The 14,164-nt window shown below is 45.7% G+C and overlaps 1 protein-coding gene across 2 annotated transcripts in view; it reads right to left on the reverse strand.

The window, feature by feature from the left end:
* Positions 1–14,164, reverse strand: part of PTPRG (protein tyrosine phosphatase receptor type G) — a 727,666-nt gene that overhangs the window by 168,564 nt on the left and 544,938 nt on the right. For both annotated transcript variants that reach the window (XM_065884517.1, XM_065884516.1), the window contains exon 6: positions 4,708–4,774. In XM_065884517.1, the coding sequence (XP_065740589.1) occupies positions 4,708–4,774 (67 nt within the window). The remainder of the gene's footprint in view (positions 1–4,707; positions 4,775–14,164) is intronic.

The raw sequence follows: 14,164 nt of genomic DNA on the forward strand, positions 1-14,164 counted from the left end.
TGCCATTGCAGGGGACACGGGTTCGACCCCTGGTCTGGGAAGATCACACATGCTGCAGAGCAACTAAGCCTGTGCACCACAACTACTGAGCCTGAGCTCTAGAGCCCGTGAGCCACAACTACTGAGCCCATGCGCCACAACTACTGAAGCCCGTGTCCCTAGAGCCTGTGTTCCGTAACAAGAGAAGCCACCACAATGAGAAGCCTGTGCACCACAACGAAGAGTAGCCCCTGCTCACCACAACTAGAGAAAGCCCGCACACAGCAATGAAGACCCAACACAGCCAAAAATAAATAAATAAAATAAATAAATTTATAAAAAAAGAAACAAAACAAAAAGAAAGAGCACTTTCTGCTTCCAAGAGGTTTCTAGGTATCTCTCCCCAGCTCCCCTGCACGAGAGTAGCAAGGTCCCAGAGCTCAGAGTCTCCAACATGCCACCTCTGTGCTGCTGCTGCTTGGGACCTTATACTCCGTTCTCTGCCTGGACAACCTCTATGCACTCTTTAGGTCTTCATGGTCACTTTGTCTGCAATGCCCGGTCTATATCCCCAAGTCTAAGTTAAATCTGCTGCTCTCCACTCTTCTTTTTTAAAAATAATTGTATTTATTTTTGGCTGCGTTGGGTCTTTGTTGCTGCGTGCGGCCTTTCTCTAGTTGCAGTGAGCAGGGGCTACTCTGCATTGCAGTGCGCGGGCTTCTCATTGTGGTGGCTTTTCTTGTTGTGGAGCATGGGCTCTAGGCACGTGGGCTTCAGTAGTTGCAGCATGCAGGCTCAGTTGTTGTGGTGCACAGGCTCTAGGATGCACAGGCTTCAACAAATGTGGCTCGTGGGCCCTAGAGCGAAGTCTCAGTAGCTGTGGCACACGGGCTCAGTTGCTCCATGGGATGTGGGATCTTCCTGGACCAGGGATTGAACCTGTTTCCCCTGCACTGGCAGGCGGATTCTTAACCACTGCACCACCAGGGAAGTCCCTCCTCACTCATTAATGTAATTACATGCTTAACCATATGTCTCTCCTGAGTGTCTACAAACTCAGGGAGGGCTGGTCCATGCGTGCTGTGCTTTCTCTCTGCCTAGCTTCATGGTGTACTTAGATGAAGCACTTAATAATTATGCACAAAAGGAACAAGCAGTGACTGTAAGAAGTTCTGAGCATTTTAAAAGTGAGAGGACCAAGTCATCAACTTTTTGGCAAGGTGATGAGGAAAATGTCTTTGGAAGGAAGATGCAACCTCTGGACCAGCCACAGGAGACACCGCTAAGATCTTCCTTCTAGAGACAAGCTGCTATGCCTTCGGACACACCTCGGCGCTCACAGGGAGGCCGCTCTCGCTGGGATGCTCTAGCCAATGACCACACCTGGTAGGGCTGGGCTACTGCTGCCCAACAGAGGACTCCTCTCATGGGCAGTCTTGGCTTTGGCGTTCTCCAAGGTCCCGGCCAAGACTTTCTTAGAGCTGCCTTCAGCCAGTCCTCCTAGGTTCCCTCTCTTTAGAGGCATCAGAGCTGCACTGGGGTCCCAGTGCTCTCCCCACCCACTCCTTCTCCCTCTCCTCTTTATCCTTCCTGGGCAGTCCCTCCCTGCCAAAAAACTCACCTGCACTTAAAATTCCATCTTGGTGTCTGCTTCACAGAGGACCCTACTGACCAAACGCCAATGGTTGGCTGGTGGGACCAGATTCCTCATTGCCATTTCAGCTAAAGGAACATACAAGATTCTTCCTAGGGACCTCCCTGGTGGTGCAGTGGTTAAGAATCCGCCTGCCAACGCAGGGGACACAGGTTCAAGCTCTGCTCCAGGAAGATCCCACATGCCGCGGAGCAACTAAGCCTGTGAGCCACAACTACTGAGCCCATGTGCCACAACTACTGAAGCCCACATGCCTAGAGCCCATGCTGTGCAACAAGAGAAGCCACTGCAACGAGAAGCCCACACACCGCACAGAAGAGTAGCCCCCGCTCGCCACAACTAGAGAAAGCCCATATGCAGTAACGAAGACCCAACGCAGCCAAAAAAAAAAAAAAAAAAAAGAATTGTCTGAGGAGGTAAGATCCAAACTGAGACCTGAAATAATTAGAGGGAGAGACACTTGCTCTGCGCTGAGGGAAGAACTTTTCTGACAGAGGAACCAGCAACAGCAGATATAAAGGCTGGAAGGGGTAACGCTCCAGGCAGGCTGGAGGGAGAGGGGGTGGCATTCACCTCCCTTCCAGGTACCTGAGGGCTGGCCTGTGTCTGTCTGTCTTCACCAGTACATCAGCCCAGGGCTCACACCCAGTGGGCGTGCAACACTTTTGCTGAATAAAGAAATAAACTTTCTCAGAGAGGCTAAAGAGGCAGCCATAGTTCCAGCTAGTGAGTGGCAAAGCCGAGATCCCCGCCGAAGCCTGTCTGGCTCCAAAGCCCATGCTCTTTCCACCCTAACACCCTGATAATGCCGGCGATGGCGCATGGAAGGAATTCTCCCCCAGAACTGCTGGGACTTCCTCCCGGGCTAGGTTGCTGTGTTCACAGAGCGACTCTGCAGTTCCTCACCTCACCTTGGCACATGTCTGGGCACCCTTTGTGGTGTAAGTTACTTAACACGATCAGGATAAAAGCCAGACGTTAGAAACCTTGATCTGAACTCCAGAACTGGGCACGAGGAATAATTCTCGGGCTATGCCAGCCACATGGGAGCAAATCAAGAGCAGACTTTTACCAGAAGACTAAAGTTGAACCAAACATGCCCACAAATAGGAATGCTCACGTCTTCCTGTCAAATACCAATGATTAACAAACACATTCACTTGTGTGTTAAAGAAAATATATGCCCTCCCCTCCCAGGGGATAATTATTTCTCTGTTATACTGAAATAAATGCTCAGTTCTAAAACTTCAAAAAAAGAAGTGAACTTCCTTTGCAGGTAAGTATTTTTTGCAGGTCTCCTCTGACTTTTCAATTAGGAGGTAGAGCTGAAACCTCATCCTGGGCATCTCTGTCATCCTCCCAGTAACAGGTATCATATTCCTGCATATAACTGCCTCTTAGAGGCTAACTGTGGATAATGAGGAAGGATTACACGATTATGCTGGCGCACAGGTCATGAACCGAATGGTCACTACGCAGTGAGTTTCCTGCCATTTGGGGGCTAAAGGCTACTGCTTATCTTTAACATATGAAATGTCCTGCAATGATCATTGTGGAAATGAGATTACGCAGACCCACTCAAATGCCATAGCTGATGGAACGCTGCCTCTCAGGCTGAAGAAGAGGTACCTGTTTTGAAGATTCCAGAATTCTTCGTAGGGTGATTGTATTACAACAGGACGAAGAGCCAGGGGGAAGGAAGATCTATCCATCATTTAGTATATTTCAAACCCCCAACCTCATAATCTATATTATAGACTGGAATTCCAAGAAAGTGTTTGACGAACTGAGAGTTCCCGGGCACCTTCTGGGAAGGAGCTCAGAGAACACAGCGTGTTGCCCATAACATGAACTTTCTGTGCATTTTTGAGGCTGCCCAGTGCAAATTTCCCTACGTCTCACACCCACCACTACTGCTATCAACCTCAAATCACAAAGGGGCAGACGGCCTAAGTTTTGGCAAAAGTGTTTTATTCCCTTGGCAAACTTCCATACTACCTACTTCCCGGCTTTGCGTGAGGAGATTTCTCCAGAGATACAAACGAAAATCGGGAAGCAATGGACGTTTCCTACAGTGAAAACCTCGATGAGGCGTTCTCAGTCACCCTATTTTTCTACTTTCCCTAGGTTTATTATTGTTACCGGCTGTATGATTGAACAGTTGTAAGGGCAAAACGATCCAAAATCCTACCTGCTTCCACGGAACACTGATAACTCGTTTTGTTTCCCTGAGAAAAAGGGAGTAAGATGTTTGTTAAGCTCTGCAGAACTGGCTAATGTCAAAAGGCATCCTCCCAGAAAGGTGTGAAGATGTCTTTATCATAGCCATGGAGATGAAGGGGAGATGTAGTAAGGTGACTAATGCTATTTCTGTCAATGTCTTTGGAATTCTAATTAGTCATTACAGTATCTCTCATCTCCACACCTCCCTGTGACAAGGGTACTTTTGAAATTAGAGGATCCTGATGTCATAGGTAATGATGCATCGCCAACAATCAAGTTGCAGGGAAATTCCTCCAATAAAAAACAGTTGGGTAAGACAGAACCCATCTATCTGACTTTCTCTCCCCGTTTTATGCTTGATGATAAGATGTCTGCCGCACAGAACACGGCCTAGCATTTTCCATTCTAGTAGCTGAGGGTACTTGCTCACGGGCGGCAAAGTTTAATGACTTGTCACGGCTACTTAAGTTTTTTCCCCCTCCATCTGAGGGGCAAATCAAGAAATTCATAAATGAAAAGTTACTTGAAAAGGGAATAATTTTAGGATAGATATGAGGCACCTGGCAGGTTCAACGTGTATGAATGGTACATCTTAGGGTGTTCTGATTTATAACACGTGAATTCCGAGTGGTACCTGAAGAGAAACAAACTGCTTACTGTTAACCCAGATCCATTTGCAGGTAATAAATGGATGTGCTCTCTCCCCATCAAATAATGGGCCTCATGCCCTTCAACATCAGTGGATATGGAATGGGTGTCATACTCCATCCTCTGCAAGATAACCCATTCCTTTAGGTGGAGACCTTAGCCCTCCACATCCCAGCAAGAGGAAGTGCATGCAGCTTACTTACCATGATGTACGACGCCCTTCAACCCATGGATAATAGGATCCAGTGCGGAATTGTCCCTCGGACTGACCTATATGTAAAGGAAACATGGTTGGTTAAATCTATTCTGGCATCAGACACAACAGTCTCAGTTTAATCTTCTAAAGAGAAGGGGGGGGAAATAGATGCTATCTAGCAAGCTCATACACCATGGCTGTCACCAAACACAGGAGATTTATGACATAATAAAACCAAGTGAGGAAGTCTAAATCAAAAGAAAGAAACTTCTCAGAATACATTAGAACGGGAGAGAAATACCGCAGTCCTAGCAAAATCTTAAAAAGCAAGCAGACCATCCTCTTGCTTTGTTTTATTAAAAGTAGACCCCAATCGGCTAAAACGTCATTGAAAGTCATCAGAGAGCAATCCATCAGTGATTGAATATTTCAATACCTTTTTGGGATTATGGTTTTTTCCTCTTCTTTTTAAAAATGGATCTGTTCCCTGCCGGCTTACTCTCCTTTTTAAGGATCCCGATTCCCTGTGCCTTAACTTATGCTCAAAGAGGCATTTCTAAGAGTCACTCGAGCAGGGAAAATGTAGAGCGGAAAGGAGCTCGAAGAGACAGTGTCTCCAACCTCCCTTCCCCGCTGCAGTATTTTTTTACGTTTTATTTTTACATTTTTAAATTTTGGCGGTGCCACAGGGCTTGCGGGATCTCAGTTTCCTCCACCAGGGAATGAACCTGGGCCCCAGAGTGAAAGCGTCAAGTCCTAACCACTAGACCACCAGGGGCCTCCCCTCCCCCACCCCCCGGAGTTTTTAATCTGCTGAAGAAATGTCAAGCCTCTTTGATCTTAACCCTCACGCCTTCCCCTTATGTTCTGATACTACTCGGCATAAATTCTCATTCTTGTCCTTTCTAGAAGATTAAAATTCCACCAGCATATTATAATTTTGGTTTTTAAGTTCTTTCTTTTAGACATATTGAAAATAGCTACAAATGAAATGATTTTGCTTTCAAATAACTCAGTAGATAGCAGAGGAAGCGAGCGGGGTATAGATGCACTAGGACTGACCATTAATCAATCATTTAGGATCTTAGGTGATGAGTATCAGAAGGGTCATGATACAATTTTCTCTCCATTTGTGTACATTGAACTTTTTCCAAATAAAGAGTTTCCCCAAATCCATTATCTATGGTCAGCATATCTCCTAAAAATTTTTCCCCAGGGTGTTATTTACATTTAATCCACTTCTAACACAATAACGTTGAGATACTGACAAAACTTTCAATGTGTAGCAAGACCCAACTTGATGTTTCCCTGTTAATCCAGATGAATCCAGGGCCAACTTAGGTTAAGTTTTAAGGCAGCTGAAAAATGGCCACACCCCTTCCTCCCTTATAGATTCCCCCTGTCTGGCTGCCAATCCTAGTTTACTCTCTAATAATAAGTCATACTTCACAATTTCTTTCTCTCTTCTGCCTCATCGTCTCCAAGTTAAAGCAGTGGTTCTCAACTGGAGGCATTTTTACCTATCTCTCACTCCCCATTCCCACCCAGGGGATATTTGACCATGTCTGCTGACACTGTTGGTTGTCACAAGTAAGGGTGGAAGGGCGAGGCTATTAGCATCAAGTGGGTAGAGGCAGGGCTGCAGCTGAACATCTCATAATGTTCAGAAGAGCCCCCCAGAGCAATGAATTATCTGGCCCACAATGCCAACGATGCAGAAGTTGAGAAAGAAAATCCCGGATTGGATGCTCTATGAGTTAACAGTGGTTACATATTAATGTCTGGAGCCCTGAGTTACGACTAAATTCAAACACAGGTGTCATTATGTATGGGATTATGTTTATAGACTAATAAAATGAGGTGGAATTTGGTACTACATTGTAAACACTACAAGTACTACAAAAAAAAAAAAAAATGGATCAGTGTATCAGATCACAATGATAGATTTCTGGAAGTTGCCATGAGTGTAGCTCCAAAATTGCCCGAAAGGAAGCTCAAGCCACTGGTTGAAGCACAAAACATTTCTGAAAGGCAAACATCCACAGAATACCACAAAATGAAAAACAATCATATTTGCACCATGGCACAGACTAATCAAAAATTTTAAAACATGACCAAAAATGGAAACACAACTCAAGAATGCAAGGTAAGAGAGTCTACCAGTAAATGGCCAAACTTCAAAAGTGACAGAACAAAGTAAGAGCCCACAGAAATATCTCATATCAAATTGAAGTTACAGGCAAAAACACGGTCTTCTTTCTCCCATGTTCAGATTCAGTCTGCGAGACATGTTAACGCCAGTTCAACTACCTGAAGTTACTTTAATGTATGTGAGAAATAGCAAAATGGCCACAAACTCCTGCCATCCCTGTCACATGCATCTTGGCAATGTGATTGGCCACTCCTCCCATCAAGAACGCACATCAACCTCTCCACTCTTTGAAACTGGGCTTGGGGATTTCCTAGTGGTGCAGTGGTTAAGAATCTGCCTGCCAATGCAGGGGACACGGGTTTCAGCCCTGGTCCGGGAAGATCCTACATGCCGTGGATCAACTAAGCCCACGCACCACAACCACTGAGCCTGCGTTCTAGAGCCCGCGAGTCACAACTACTGAGCCCGCCTGCTGCAACTACTGAAGCCCGCGCTCCTGGAGCCCATGCTCCGCAACAAGAGAAGCCACTGCAATGAGAAGCCCGCACACCACAACAGAGAGTAGCCCCTGCTCACTGCAGCTAGAGAAAGCCCACGCACAGCAACGAAGACCCAACGCAGCCAATAAATACATTATTTAATTAAAAACAAACAGACAAACAAAACTGGGCTTGACCACATGCTTTGGCCAAAGGGACAGCAAATATGAGGCAGGGAGAGGCTTATACAGGGATGCGAATGCAAGGGTTTATCCTCTCTTGTGAATCTTTGAAATCCTGAAACCACCAGGTGAGGAACTCCAGGCTAGCCTACTGGAGGATGAGAGACCACAAAGAGCAGACACATGCAGTCCAGGCTGAAGCAATTCTAGACCCCCCAGCCTGCCAACTACCAGACAGGAGAGTGAGTCCATTTGAGACCATTCAGCCTCAGATGGACCACCTGCAGTCTGCAGAGACCAGCCAAGCTGGCCTTGACCAGAAGAACCGCCCAGCCAACCTAAAGTAACAAAGTAATTGTTGTTTTACCTAATTGGGATCATCGATTACAGAGCAAAATTTAGCTGATTTTCATGACTGTGTACAGAGGTGGAAGATGGGGACAGGCTATAATATCAATAATTTTCTTAACCAATACACTTTGCTTATTTAAAGTTTGTCTTGAAAGTTTCTCAGTGAGATGCCACCATCACAAGGCACAACATTTACCATCAACCTGATCAACTCATGTGCTTCTACAAAACTGTGTTAACCCCTCCTCTACCATGGCAACATTTCACGGATACTGATTTTTGATCCCAACTGTGGGGGGACGTTTTGTAGTCAGGAGGGCACTTTAATGCATTTAGTCTCATCTGATGATGTGAAACTTCAAGGAAACTGTTCCTAATCCTCTGTGACTTACATCCACCAATGACGCCTGTAGCCCAAGCAAAAGGAAAATAAGCTGATAACCTAATCCATCTTCAATTTCTGGTTGCTTCTGACTACACTATCTCTGTGCCTGATTACTCAGTCCTGGTCTCACTTGAGCTCAAGAGCCTGACCCTAGATTCTAAGCAATCTGGAAAGTGAAAAGCCTTCTCCAATGCCCATTTATCTCCACAGCCTCCACTGCTGGTTTATACGGTTGGGGTTGAGAAGATGGACAGAGAGAGAAAGAATAATGGAGATCACTGGCTGGTCGGAGTAACTTACTAATAATACAGAGCCTACTCTCCAGTTCATGTCTTGGATCTAAACCTCAGGGTTAGAATCCAAAGAGCATGTTAATAAGTGGGTTTGTTCCAGAAAGGCATAACCCTAACTGAAATATTCCCTTCCACTCACTGCCTCAACCAATTTGCCACGCAAAAATATTCAGGGACATAACCTAAGCAATTTGGGCAGCTTTGAAATATGCCTACGGAAAGGGTGTAGCAGCAACCCTTGTTCATACTCCGGTCTCTGCCCTGGGTAGAGGAGGCCAAGGGGTGGGGAAAAAATGCAATTTTTAGAGCTCCAGTGTCCTCACCTGTGACATGGGGATAAATCTCATAATGTTATGAGAATGAAATGCATGAAGCTTGGCGTATAATGCTGAGTACAAATGCAACATCCAGGAAGGGCTGGATATGACAGGGCAACGACCCGACCCAAACGTTCAAATGTAAATGAACGTCAAACAACAGCAGTTTTAGCCCTGAGACTTCGCAATGCACTTGGCTCTAAAAGCAGTACCTCCTTGAGTTCGAATTTCAGATGATCCAAATTTATGTTTTATTTGACATCCACTCCCTTTTGTAATACACTGCTCCCGCTAAAGCCACGGGAGGAGTTTTCCTAGCTCTTGAAATCTGCTTCCTTCCACTTTAAGATCAAAGGAGTTCCGCAGTAATACAGAAAGGGCAGCAATTGCAAAAATGAGCTTAAAATGGACGAGAAGAAATGGACCCCCCCCTTTCCCTGCAGAGTTTGTGCTCTCACTGCAAAACCTAGCTTAGGGCACTTCCGATACAGATGCAACAGAGGGCTCTGAAATGAAAGCTTTTAAGTTGTCTTTGGATATAACCAAAAGACAAAGAGACATTAGCAATACAGGAAACCACGTAGGTTTGGGCAAAAGGCCAAATTTATATAAATGCTGATGAAATCTAAACCTCATAAATTTTTTTCCCCAAATAATAGACATAAGGATTCAGCCAACTATTAATTTAGTAACCAACTTACTGATAATCTCTAGAGATGTGTTGATAATCCAGGCTCTACAGGCAGACAGACATTTATTCCTGCTTGAAGCAAAATGACACGAGGCAGAGAAGCCCCACCAGACTGTGTGTCTGCATTCGGATGTGCTGCCGTTTACTTTTCCCATGCACGGTGCCATGTGGCCCTTGACTTGGATCCTAATAACCTTCCATCTATCAAGTCCTGGCCATCTGCTAAATAGGATGTCCAAGACAACCTAGCTGCCTTGAAACTGACATTGCCAGCTGCTCCTTTGGTCCTATAAATGTTGTATCCAGCCAATACCCTCTTGTGGGAAAAAGGATTTATGCCTGCTGAGGGTGAATGGCTACACCATTAACCACAGCCGCGGGGGAAAGTGACAAACAGCAGGACCAGAGATTCTGCACATCCTTCCTCAATTGCAGAGATGATGATCCATCCAAGCTGATGGTTAGCAGGTAACTGTATATTCAGAAGCGAAAGTGTTTATCAGGACAAGGGCAAGCACTTCTTAGGAGGTCTGATTTCAGATCTGATTCTTCTCTTCTTCCACAGCTCTTACCTACAGAGCCATGTAGCAAGGATGCTGCAGCTTCTTTCATTCCGACTTCAACACCCTGGGTACCACTCACCAGGTTTTAGTTCAAGTTGCTATCAAGCAAAAACCATTCATAACTTGGCTGTTTTACAACACTGCATTTCAGTTAAGGCTTCTCCAGAGACAGAGCACCAAACAGATTCCTTTATTAATAAATAAATGCTTGTCAATAATTTCAGAAATGTGTCTGTATTTTCAAGAAGATAAGAACGGGACTTCCCTGGTGGTCCAGTGGTCAAGAATTCACCTTCCAATGCAGGGGACGCAGGTTCGATCCCTGGTCAGGGAACTAAGATCCCACATGCCGCGGGGCAACTAAGCCCACACGCCACAACTGCTGAGCTTGCGCGCCTTCAATTAGAGAGCCTGTGCGCCACAAAGTACAGAGCCCACGCGCCCTGGAGCCTGTGGGCCACAACTAGAGAAGAGGAAACCCGCACATCACAACTAGAGAGAAGCCCGAGCACCACAAGGAAGAGCCCGCATACCACAAGGAAAGATCCTGCATGCCTCGGCAAAGACCCTGTGTGCCCCAATTAACACCCGGCACGGCCAAAAATAAATTCAACAAGTAAATAAATAATAAATAAATCTTAATTAAAAAAAAGATAAGAGCATCAAACTACTAACCACTGATCTATACTGGAAACATCATTCTTTGGTTGGCTCTTCTTTTTAATACTCAGAAATATGACTTTTCTTCTTGTACACCCTACCGTCTCAGTTTCTAATGCAGAAATTTCTTTTTTCCCTTTTGACATCCCAATAACATTTTCTATTCTCTCCGGACCGTCACTGCTGAAGTGGGATTGCAAACAGTGGAATCAGAGGCATCGGTGCATTTACCACCCCAAACTGCCATGGCATAAAGTCAAAGAGAAAACAGAGACACGATCCAGAAGGTGTAATGGCCAATGAAGAAGGAGCTCTGTAAGGCTGTAGGACTTTTTATGAAATGAAGGATTTTCACTTCCCAATCAAGTAACAGCAAGTAACCAAGTATGGATTTCTGGCCAGGAGGTTTGGTTTAACTTCAAAGAATGAATTTCCACCGTCGTAGTTAAGCAAGATCTAATAGATATGCAAAATATCACAGACGCATCTCACCAGAGAAGGAAGAGCTCCTGTCAGAGGGGAAGGTCACAGTCTCATATCATCATCTATATTCCAGCACTTGACAGGACACACACACTCCTGGGACTGGTTTCCATCAGCAGGTGAGAAAATTCCTAATTCCTCAGCCATGGGAAGGGATTAACATGAAAGAGCAACACAATTATAAATGCTAATAGGATTTGCCCTCCTCACTTCCAATGGAACTTGAGCATGGACATGGCTTACTTCCTGTTAATTCATAATATTCGTGGAAACCAGTCAATTCACAAGTTATACGTCTCCAGAGAATTGAAATGCACGGCCAGAGAAGGCCACAGAAGAAATGAATTGAACGCTCTTGGTCTTCTTAAACTGACCATTCTCTATCCCTCTGCCCACACCTCTCCAGCTCACCGGAGGGGATTTACCACTTAATTGTCAGACTTGGCTTGGAAGAGTCTATTACTGGAGAAACCAACCCAGCAGGGTGATAGCAAGGCCCAGCAGCAAATCTGCACAAGTGCAGATCTTGCCAGCAGCAGTCATGCCTATTGTCAATACAGGTGATTTCTCATTTTCATGAGGATCAAACTGCCTTGGGCTGGGTATGCAGTGCCATTTCCTCTGCCTCTGGACTCACTCAACACTCAATTTCAAAGCCAAAGCAGAAGAGAGGGAGGGAATGGGCAGACCGGGGCATCTGACCAATGGAACTTCCATAGGGGCCCACATGGTGATGTTTGTCCTTCTTTGTCTTTTTAATGCATTGTGTTTCAGAGCCAAGAAGATAGTGGGGAAGCGTTTACAGCAGTTCAGGACAGGGTCCCAGAGCCTGCCTGTCCCACCCCTGCCAGTCTTCTCAATGTAAAGGTTGCTCTTGAACAGGGAAGAAGCAAAAAAAAATTCCAACCTAGCAAAGTGTGACCCAGAGTAGTAAGCTACAGCACAAACCATTTCACACAGATATTGTCATGACCTTGGAATTAAACAAACAACAAAGAAGTTGGGAAGCCTGGGGCAAGAGAAGCTTATTTCGGGTTCAGTGACTCGCTGGCAAGTTTCTCTCCATTCAGTGTGGCAATGCTGGACAATGTTGACTTTCTCTTGTTAATAATCCTGCCACGCACTGAAAAGCCCCAACAATATCAAAGGCTTGGGGGAGAAAGCAGAGCTGACTGCTTCCACGTGTAGCCCGTGACTTCAACTGAAACACATTAGATGTGAACCCTCAACCTTGCTTTTTCATTCCCTCCAAGCAAAAAGCTGCTGGGGGCACTCCATTTACAAAAGACTCGGGAATCCAGAAAGCACGATGTGGGGACTGTTTTAAATCCCCACCACGTATGCAGCAAGAGAAACATGAGAGACAAAGTGTATCAGATCAAAGGGGTCACCAGATTGATCCTCCCCTTGAAAAAATTCCTCCTTAGGAGTAGGTAAGGGCATCATTTTGGATAAACCTTAAGTCCAGTAACCAAGCATCCAGATGGCATATGAAAGATGGGGGAAGACTATGTAAATATCATGTAGGTATATAATATTAATATAATTTAATATATAAAATATTAAAACAAACCTTGCTCATCTTATATAGAAAGTATGTGATGGGGGAAAAAAAGCTGATAGGATGTCTTTAGCCCAAATCATAAGAACCCAGCTCTTAGGCTCATTCACTCAACAAATATATGCTGAGTGCCTACTGCATGCTGTGGCAGGCTGACTCTAAGATATCCCCCAATGGTTCCCACTCCAGGTATTCAGGCCCTACAAATCTCTACTCTTTGAGGCTGGGCTGAACTAGTGGCCTATTTTATTTATTTATAAATTTATTATTACTATTTTCTGGCTGCGTTGGGTCTTCGTTTCTGTGCGAGGGCTTTCTTTAGTTGCGGCGAGCGGGGGCCACTCTTCATCGCGGTGCGCGGGCCTCTCACTATCATGGCCTCTCTTGTTGTGGAGCACAGGCTCGAAACGTGCAGGCTCAGTAGTTGTGGCTCAGGGACCTAGTTGCTCTGCGGCATGTGGGATCTTCCCAGACCAGGGCTCGGACCCATGTCCCCTGCATTGGCAGGCAGATTCTCAACCACTGCGCCACCAGGGAAGCCCTATTTATAAATTTATTTATTTATTTCTGGCTGCGTTGGGTCTTCGTTGCTGTGCACGGGCTTTCTCTAGTTGCGGCGAGCAGGGGCTACTCTTCGTTGCGGTGTGCGGGCTTCTCATCGCGGTGGCTTCTCTTGTTGCGGAGCACAGGCTCTAGGCACACAGGCTTCAGTAGCTGTGGCACACGGGCTCAGCAGTTGTGGCTCGCGGGCTCTAGAACACAGGCTCAGTAATTGTGGCGCACGGGCTTAGCTGCTCCGTAGCATGTGGGATCTTCCCGGACCAGGACTTGAACCCATGTCCCCTGCATTGGCAGGCGGATTCTCAACCACTGTGCCATCAGGGAATTCCCAAGTGGCCTATTTTAAACCAGTAGAATGTGGCAAAGGCAAAGGGAAGTCACTTCTATGACTAGGTAACAAGAGATTCTCACCTCCATCTTGCTAGCAGACTCTCCCTGGTGCCTACTTGGCTGTGAAGTAAATAGCCATGCTAGATGGGCAGGTATGGGGAAGAACTGAAGGGAAACCGAGGTCCTCAGTAAGACAGCCCTGGAGGAACTGAATTCTGCCAACAACCTAAAGTGGGAGTGGGATAGAACCTTCCCCAGCTGAACTTTCAGATGAGACACCAGCCCGGCTGACACCCTGATTGTAGCCTTCTGAGAAACCATGAAGCAGAGGGCCCACAGAAACTGTGAGATGGTAAATGTGTGTTTCAGGTTCTCAGCTTCTAGTAATTCGTTATACAGCAGTAGATATTCACATGTCAAGAACTGGGCACTGGGATATGATACCGGACAAGTCAT

The sequence above is a fragment of the Phocoena phocoena genome, chromosome 10 (assembly GCF_963924675.1).
Source record: "Phocoena phocoena chromosome 10, mPhoPho1.1, whole genome shotgun sequence".
In the NCBI taxonomy this organism is placed as follows: Eukaryota; Metazoa; Chordata; class Mammalia; order Artiodactyla; family Phocoenidae; genus Phocoena; species Phocoena phocoena.